At 65.2% G+C, this 8,841-nt stretch overlaps 1 protein-coding gene across 1 annotated transcript in view; it reads left to right on the top strand.

Annotated features, from left to right (window-relative positions):
* The first annotated feature begins 1,649 nt into the window (after positions 1 to 1,649).
* Positions 1,650 to 8,841, top strand: part of LOC125362634 (two pore channel protein 2-like) — a 12,962-nt gene continuing 5,770 nt past the window's right edge. The window contains exons 1-7 of the mRNA XM_048361448.1: positions 1,650 to 1,738; positions 3,715 to 3,779; positions 4,085 to 4,161; positions 4,357 to 4,534; positions 5,949 to 6,065; positions 6,310 to 6,416; positions 6,791 to 6,866. Coding sequence (XP_048217405.1) covers positions 1,660 to 1,738; positions 3,715 to 3,779; positions 4,085 to 4,161; positions 4,357 to 4,534; positions 5,949 to 6,065; positions 6,310 to 6,416; positions 6,791 to 6,866 — 699 coding nt within the window. The 5' untranslated portion in view covers positions 1,650 to 1,659. The remainder of the gene's footprint in view (positions 1,739 to 3,714; positions 3,780 to 4,084; positions 4,162 to 4,356; positions 4,535 to 5,948; positions 6,066 to 6,309; positions 6,417 to 6,790; positions 6,867 to 8,841) is intronic.

Below are 8,841 nucleotides of genomic sequence, written 5' to 3' on the forward strand. Positions count from 1 at the left end.
GATTGTAATTGTAACTTTAGGAATGGGAAAAAGTTCCAGCTTTTCAAGTTGGAGAAAGCTCTGAAGATGTCAGTTGTATAATACTGTAAATGCATACATTTAACACCATGGAGGTGTGTGTGTGTGTGTGTGTGTGTGTGTTCTGCACTTAACACTCTCATGGAGAGGGGAGTCAGGTTGGAGGCATCTCTTTGGCAGCATTAGGGCTTCTTATGGTCATGGTGGCTGGGATGAAGGAAAGTTCTGGTCTCCAAGACCCAGCAAATCAGCCTGGACTCTGATCCTAGTCTCCTGGAAAGGAATTCAGCCCGCACCCAGGGTGAGCCAGCCTTTCTTGCCCGTGAGGCCCTGGGGCAGGAACTTAGTCTGCCTGCTGGACTTCGGATCTCCAGCACGGATCGACAATGAATGGGAGCCTATTTCTATTTATTTTCTGGTGGTTATCTGGTTTGAACGGGGCCTGGGTGCTGTCCCTGAGCACTGTCTCTTGGCTTCTTTTTGCTCAAGGCTAGCACTCTACCACTTGAGCCACAGCGCCACTTTCGGCTTTTTCTATTTACGTGGTACTGACGAATCGAACACAGGGCTTCACGAAGTATGTGAGCCGAGCACTTTACCACTAGGCCATATTCCCAGCCCTGTCCCTGAGCTTTTTTTTTGCTCAAGGCTAGTGCTCTATCACTTTGAGTCTCCACTCCACTTCCAGTTTTCTGGTGGTTCATTGGAGATAAGAGTTCCCATAGACTTTCCTGCCTAGGCTGGCTTTGAACTCTGACCCTCAGATCTCGGCCTCCAGAGTAGCTAGGATTACAGGCGTGACCCAGCACTTGTTTAGTTTTGGGCTGAGTTTGTGATAACATGTCTTTATAGCAGTAGAAAAGCAATACAAGCTCTAGGTTGCTTTTGTTTTTATTTATTTATTTTTGCCAGTCCTGGCCTTGGACTCAGGGCCTGAGCACTGTCCCTGGCTTCTTTTTTGCTCAAGGCTAGCACTCTGCCACTTGAGCCACGGCGCCACTTCTGGCCATTTTCTGTATATGTGGTGCTGGGGAATCGAACCCAGGGCTTCGTGTATACAAGGCAACCATTCTTGCCACTAGGCCACCTTCCCCGCCCCTCTAGGTTGCTTTTGGTAGGGGATTTTAACATGGCGCCGATTGGCTCTGGAGGAGCGCTTCTTGGGTCACTATCTCAAGAAAAGCCATCAACTATCTATGAAGCCTTGTTCTTGGCCTCCGGGAGCCGGTGGCTCTCACTTACTTGAACTCCTAGCTCCTCGGGAGGCTGAGATCTGAGCAGGGTCCTGACTGGAAGCCGGCCAGGGCAGCCTGAGGTTTAATCCACACTCCGCAGGGCTAAGGGCGCTTCCGGCCCCGGGGCCGCCGCGGGACCCCTGGCCCGCCGGCGCGGCCCGGCTGCTCCCTGATTGGAGGGAAGTTCAGCGCGACGGCGGGGACCTCCGTGTTCATTGGCTAGCAGTGAAGGGCATCCCCTCGCGTCACGTCGCGGTCGCCCCGCCTCCCGGGAGCCCGGCCGCCCGGCCGCCCGCGCGCCTGCGCAGTGGGGGCGGGCGCCGGCGGGTCGCGCGCTCCGGGGGCTCCGGGGGCTCCGTGGGGGAGGTGGGGGCGGGGGAGGGGGGGACCCGGCGCGTGGCGGCCGATGGCGGGGCCCCGGGGCGAGCTGGAGCCTCTTTTGGGCGGCCGCGGCCACGGAGGGCAGGGCGACCCGGTGGGCCCGGGTGAGTGACAGTGGGCCCCGCCGTCCCGGGACCTGGGTGTCGGAGGGGCGCGCGGGGCGGGGCGGGGTGGGGGGAGGTGGGGGTCGCACCCGGGCCCTGCGCCGTCCACCGTCACCCCGAGTCCTGCCCCCCCACCCACCCCTCTGTGCAGGTCCTGGGGCTTGAACTCAGGATCGGGGCGCTGTCCCCCAGCTTTTCCACGCCGGGCCGGCGCCCCACGCCGCAGCCGCGCTTCCAGCTGTTTGGGGGTTAACTGGGGATGAGAGTCGCACAGACCTTCCCTGCCCAGGCTGCCTTCCAACCTCGGTGCCCACAGCTGAGCCTCGGGAGCATGTAGGATTACAGGCGTGAGCCAGTTGCACTCCCTTCCTCCCCCGCCCCCCCCATTTCTCATGGGGAAACTGAGGCCCAGGGAACCGAGCTACTTATGCCAAGCCACAGGGCAGTAGTAGTAGGTGTCTGGAGGGAGATGGAGTAGTCACGGGGTGTGTGTTCGGGGTGACTTTGGAGCCCAGCTCCAAGTCTGGGCTGGGCTGTCGGGGGTTCCTCCATTGCCCCCCCCCCCCGCAGCTGCCCACTGCCCTCCCTGCCCGTGGCCTGAGAGATTGCTGAGTCTAGGGAGGGTGGAGATGTGTTCCCAGAGCACTCCAGAGGAAGCAGCGGGAGGACCTCGGTCAGCCTCCATGTGATGATGAGGAAACTGAGGTTCCCGGACCTGCCAGGGTCACGGCCCTGCCCCGGGGGCGGCCTCCCCCCCACCCCCCGCGCCTCGGGTCGCGCCTGGCTGCTTCCCCCTCTGGGTGCGCTGGGTGAGCAGCGTATTTCCCGGCCCTCCATACTGTGTGGCGACAGGGGGGTGGGGACCTCCTTCCAGCCTGTGCCGGGGCCTTGGCAAGGGCATGGTGTCTGGAGCTGCCCCTTGCAGGCCGGGTGAGCGTGGGCAGGTGCAGGGAAAGGGGACTGAGTACCCAGCGAGGGGCTGGGTAGCGGGGGGCACGCGTGTGATCGTGTGTGATCTCCGCTGAGCCCTGGTCGTGGTGGCTGATGACAGCCTCCGTTGTCTTTGCCCTTCAGCTGGGCTGCTTGTGAGAATGGCTCATTCAGCCTCCCTGCGGGCACCCGCGGGCCTGGAGATGGCCCCTGGGCTCCCCCCTCCCTGTGGGGGGGCGGGGGGGTGCTGCTGCTGCAGGGTGCCCGGACCCCAGGGGACCGGCTCTTCCTGACTCAGCTGCGGGCCCTGGCCAAAGGTTGAGGAGAGCGTTTTGCTCTTGTTGCTCGCCTAGGAGGCCTGCTACTCCTTCGCCGGCTGTGACCGTGTCCCGTGTCCCGGGACGCGGGAGAGTGCTGATGGGGGAGGGGCTGTGTGGGCAGCAGTGCTCTAGCAGGTGTTAGTGTTGTAACCCTGCTGGGGAGGGTCTGCGAGGGTTGCACGGATGCTGAGCGTGCAGGGGCCAGCCTAGAGCAAGAGGGGGGCTCGGGGAGCAGGCTGAGGCGGCGCCTCCTCTCCCGGGCTGTGAGGTCCCCATTGTGGGTGGCGGAGGTGACCGGCGGTGGCTGCCCTCTGCTCGGGCAGGGCTGGCATCCCTTGGGCTCCGTGGCCTGGTCCCGTGGGCTGGGGGGGAGTGGGGCATTGGTCCTCAGTGCTGGGTTCTGGGCGCCAGGCAGGTGGCTGGTGACGCCCAGGGGACCGTCCCCACGGGGATGAGGAGCGCCCAGTCGCGCTCTGGGCTTGGTGTCAGGCCCCCGCGGGTGCTGCTGCCTCTCCGCGTGCCCTCTAGCTACACGGTGCCCCCGGGCAGCCGCCGGAGGCAGGGCCACCCCCACGCCGTGCCCGGGGCGCTGGGCACATCTGTGCCCCTCTCCTTGCTGGCACCCCACCCTGGGCGGGGTGGCCTGTGCCACGCTGCGGGGTGGGGGACCTGGGGCCAGGCCCTGTGCTCCTGGGTGGTCACCCGGGGTGTCCCTTCTGCCCCTAGGTGCCGGGGCCGGGCAGGACCTGCGCATCCACCAGGCTGTGGTCTTCATTGAAGACGCTGTCGAGGTGGGTGGGGCGCCCGCTGGCTGAGAGTCTCCCCCGCCCGCCCCCCCTCCGGTTCCCTGCTGGTCCGAGGCCAAGCCGGTCTGAGTCCTCACCACCACCGTCTCGTCACGTCGCGTGTAGGGGTGGGGGGCCGCAGAGGGAGGGGTCCCGGCTCCCCCCCCCACTGCACCCCCCCCACCGGGCTTTTCCTGGGGAGTGGCTGTGCTGTGCTTGGCTGTGTGTGGTGAGGGGGGCAGAAGCCAGAGAACCAGGGAACACGGGGTGTGCAGCACTGAGAGACCCCTCCCTCCTCCCCCCCCCCCCAGTACCGCTCCATCTACCACCGAATGGACTCCGGCTCGCTGTGGCTCTACCGGTGCTATTACTCCAACTGGAGCCAGCGGTGAGCGCGCCCCGCGGGCGGGCTGGCCTCACCGGGTTGGGGGCCAAGCCTGCCTCCCTTGGTGGCACAGGGGGCCCCATCCGCCCTCGAGGGAGGGGCGGGCGCCCGTCCTACGCAGAGCGCCTCCGGGGGGCGCCGCCGGGAAGGGGGGCGGCGGCGGTGGCTGCCCTCTCACCAGGCTTGTCTCCCTCCCAGGGCCCTGAGCTTCGCCATTTTCCTGATCCTGGCCTTGGCGTTCATCGAGGCCCCTTCCTCCCTCACCTGGACGGCCGACGTGCGCTACCGCCCGCGGCCCTGGGCCCCGCCCTGCGGCCTGACCGAGGGCGTCGAGGCGCTCTGCCTGCTGCTCTTCGCGGCCGACGTCTCCGTGAAGGTGAGGATCGGGGGCCCCGCGCCCTGGCGCCCCGCGCCGCTTCCGGTTCATTCCGCCGCCCCGGGCTGGCGGCCGCTCCTCTTGCCTTGGCTCTTTGGCCCAATCTTTTGCTCCTGGCTGAGCTTTGGGAGAGAGGACGGCAGCTCCCCGCCCCCCCCCCCCCGCTGTGCCCCGGGGCTGGGCATCCTCTGGGGTGACTGAGGGCTGGCCGTGGGGACCCCAGGAATGCGAGGCGGTCTCTCCTCACGGCCCACCCTGCCGGCCCCCCGCGGAGAGGAGGTGGATGTAGGGCAGAGAGCCGCAGGCGGCTGCTGACTGGATCCTTCTGGAAGCTGGAGTGGGCCTCCGCACTGTGAGCTCGGGGCCACCTCGGTCTGGGGCCTTTGCGGCTTCCCAGCTCAGCGCGGAGGGCCGCCCGCCCCCCCCCCCCCCCAGGCTGGGCCTTCTGCGGCTTCGGTGAAAGCTTTTAGGGCTACCGATCTGGGGGTTCCCGTGTTCCCATCCACAGCGCCGCCGCCTGACCTCTCACTCCGGACGTGCTGTGGCCCAGTGCCTGCCTGTCCTGTGGGGGGCGGGAGAGGGGGCTTTGGCGCTGGGTGCACGCGAGTGTGTGCGCGTGTGCGTGTGCGTGTGTGACTGTGGGCACCAGGCAGCTCCTCAGTTCTTGTTTTCAGCCCATCATGTGGTTGGCAGGCTAGGGGTTTTTAAACGGATAGGAAGTTGCCGTGAGTTGAGTGGCTAGGTTGGAGGTGAGGGGGAGTGTGTTTATCCACAGGCTGGGGCCTCAGGAGTGGGCGCCCCAGGAGGCAGGGAGGGAGGGCGGGGCGGGCAGGTGCCCCTCCTGGCCCCCTCCCGGGGGGAGGGTCCTGCCTCGGCCTCTTCTGCAGTGCCTTCCTGAGCCCTTCGCGTACACCGTCCGTGGTGGCTTGCACAGGCAGAGCCGGCCGGCGGGGGGGCGGGGGCGGGGGGAGCCCATCACCGAAGGGGCAACGTCCCGGGAGAGAGCCAGGGAGGGGGTGACGCGGTCCGGAAGGAATCGGGCGACGGCGATCGGAGCCAGCCCGGGCAGAAGAGTCCCCATGAGGCTCTGCCCTGCAGCTCACCGCCCACAAACCACACTCGGAGGGCCTCAAAGGGGTGCAGTGCTGGCCTTGAGCAAAAGAGCCTGAGCCCCGAGGGCAAGCCCCTCAACCGACCCCAGACAGACCCCTAAGATACTCATGACTTGGCTTGTGGAATGGTAACCCCTTGGTATATCACCTTTATAGTACGGTAAGAGCTGATAATAGTAACAACCGGAGGGCCAGCGGTCAGGCCACACTTGAGGGGGTACCGCAGCCCCCCCCGGGGCCCGCGGCCACCACGAGGGCCCGTGTCCCGCCTGCCACGCACCCCTCCCCCGTGTCCCTTACAGGGCTACCTGGTGGGGTGGGCCCAATTCCAGAAGAATCCGTGGCTGCTGGCCTACCTGGTGGTGCTGGCTGTGTCCCTGGTGGACTGGACCGTGTCCCTGAGCCTTGCTTGTCAGGAGGTGGGTGAAAATCCCGTGGGCCTGGGTGTGATGGGAGGGGGGAGGCCTCGAGCCATCCACCGTGCTGCCCACGTGCATCTGTCGGCCTCTCAGCCCACGAGCCAGGGCCGGGAGAGCGGCCTGGGGCCGAGCCCGCCGGCCAGGCCAGTGCCGGGGCTGGCGGGGCTTGCCCGGCTTGGGGGGCGGGGGGGCGCACCGGGAGCACGGCGGCTTCAAGTCCACGGGCTTCTCGGGTCTCTCCCAGTCCCTGCGCGTCCGCCGGCTGCTCCGCCCCTTCTTCCTGCTGCAGAACTCCTCCATGATGAAGAAGACCCTGAAGTGCATCCGGTGGTCGCTGCCCGAGATGGCCAGGTGGGTGGTGCTGGGGTTCCTCCCGGCCGTCCCCCCGGGCTCTTCCTGCCCGCACCCCGCGGTGCTCAGTCAGTCCTTCCGATGGTCTTTGTCTTGTGTCCCGCCGTGGCGGCCACCGGCGGCTTGGTCTGTCGGTGCGGGGACACCGGCCCTGCCTTCTGTCATCAGCCTCAGTGTCCCTCCTAGCTCCCCTGCCCTCTGCCTGGAGTCTCCTCCCCCCACCCCCGGTCCATCCGAGGGGCTTTGGGCTGGGCGGGCTGGACGGGCTGAGCACTCCCGGGCTCCCGGGAACAGCGGTGCCTGGCTCTGCCCCGGGGTGGGGGGGGCAGCCCTCCCAGGGGCAGGACAGTGGCTGAGCCCCGGCCTCTCCCCAGTGTCGGGCTGCTGCTGACCATCCACCTGGGCCTCTTCACCGTGCTGGGAATGCTGCTCTTCACCATGGGCGAGAAGGTGAGCCGGCCCCGCCCTCGGCTGCCCGGGACCGCCCCGGAAGCCACACCCTTCCCGACCACGCCTGCTGCTGCTGGGTGCTGGGTGCTGGGTGCTGGGAGGAGTTGGGCTGTGCTCCCTGCGAGGGAGGAACAGAAGGCAGGCCAGCGCCTCCCTGCCCGAGTCCCTGTGTGTGTGTGTGTGTGTGTGTGTGTGTTCGTGTGTGTGATGGGAAGGTCTCCGTGTGCTGTGTCTGTGGCTGTGTGTCCTGTGGCTGTGTGTGTCTGTGTGTGTCTGTGTGTGTCCGTGTGTGCGTGTGTGTGACGGGACGGTCTCCGTGTGCTGTGGCTGTGTCTGTGCGTGTGTCTGTGTGTCCGTGTGTGCGTGTGTGTGACGGGACGGTCTCCGTGTGCTGTGGCTGTGTCTGTGTGTGTGTGTGACGGGAAGGTCTCCGTGTGCTGTGGCTGTGTCTGTGCGTGTGTCCGTGTGTGCGTGTGTGTGACGGGACGGTCTCCGTGTGCTGTGTGTGCTGTGGCTGTGTCTGTGTGTCCGTGTGTGCGTGTGTGTGACGGGACGGTCTCCGTGTGCTGTGTGTGCTGTGGCTGTGTCTGTGTGTGTGTCTGTGTGTCCGTGTGTGCGTGTGTGTGACGGGACGGTCTCCGTGTGCTGTGTGTGCTGTGGCTGTGTCTGTGTGTGTGTCTGTGTGTCCGTGTGTGCGTGTGTGTGACGGGACGGTCTCCGTGTGCTGTGTGTGCTGTGGCTGTGTCTGTGTGTGTGTCTGTGTGTCCGTGTGTGCGTGTGTGTGACGGGACGGTCTCCGTGTGCTGTGTGTGCTGTGGCTGTGTCTGTGCGTGTGTGTCCGTGTGTGCGTGTGTGTGATGGGAAGGTCTCCGTGTGCTGTGTCTGTGTCTGTGCGTGTGTGTCCGTGTGTGCGTGTGTGTGACGGGACGGTCTCCGTGTGCTGTGTGTGCTGTGTCTGTGTCTGTGCGTGTGTGTCCGTGTGTGCGTGTGTGTGACGGGACGGTCTCCGTGTGCTGTGTGTGCTGTGGCTGTGTCTGTGCGTGTGTGTCCGTGTGTGCGTGTGTGTGACGGGACGGTCTCCGTGTGCTGTGTCTGTGGCTGTGTGTCCTGTGGCTGTGTGTGTCTGTATGTGTGTGTCTGTGTGTGTGTCTGTGTGTCCGTGTGTGCGTGTGTGTGACGGGACGGTCTCCGTGTGCTGTGTGTGCTGTGGCTGTGTCTGTGTGTCCGTGTGTGCGTGTGTGTGACGGGACGGTCTCCGTGTGCTGTGTGTGCTGTGGCTGTGTCTGTGTGTCCGTGTGTGCGTGTGTGTGACGGGACGGTCTCCGTGTGCTGTGTGTGCTGTGGCTGTGTCTGTGTGTGTGTCTGTGTGTCCGTGTGTGCGTGTGTGTGACGGGACGGTCTCCGTGTGCTGTGTGTGCTGTGGCTGTGTCTGTGTGTGTGTCTGTGTGTCCGTGTGTGCGTGTGTGTGACGGGACGGTCTCCGTGTGCTGTGTGTGCTGTGGCTGTGTCTGTGCGTGTGTGTCCGTGTGTGCGTGTGTGTGATGGGAAGGTCTCCGTGTGCTGTGTCTGTGTCTGTGCGTGTGTGTCCGTGTGTGCGTGTGTGTGACGGGACGGTCTCCGTGTGCTGTGTGTGCTGTGTCTGTGTCTGTGCGTGTGTGTCCGTGTGTGCGTGTGTGTGACGGGACGGTCTCCGTGTGCTGTGTGTGCTGTGGCTGTGTCTGTGCGTGTGTGTCCGTGTGTGCGTGTGTGTGACGGGACGGTCTCCGTGTGCTGTGTCTGTGGCTGTGTGTCCTGTGGCTGTGTGTGTCTGTATGTGTGTGTCTGTGTGTGTGTCTGTGTGTCCGTGTGTGCGTGTGTGTGACGGACGGTCTCCGTGTGCTGTGTGTGCTGTGGCTGTGTGTCCTGTGGCTGTGTGTGTCTGTATGTGTGTGTCTGTGTGTGCGTGTGTGTCCGTGTGTGCGTGTGTGTGACGGGA

Source organism: Perognathus longimembris, chromosome 13 (assembly GCF_023159225.1).
Source record: "Perognathus longimembris pacificus isolate PPM17 chromosome 13, ASM2315922v1, whole genome shotgun sequence".
Lineage (NCBI taxonomy): Eukaryota > Metazoa > Chordata > Mammalia > Rodentia > Heteromyidae > Perognathus > Perognathus longimembris.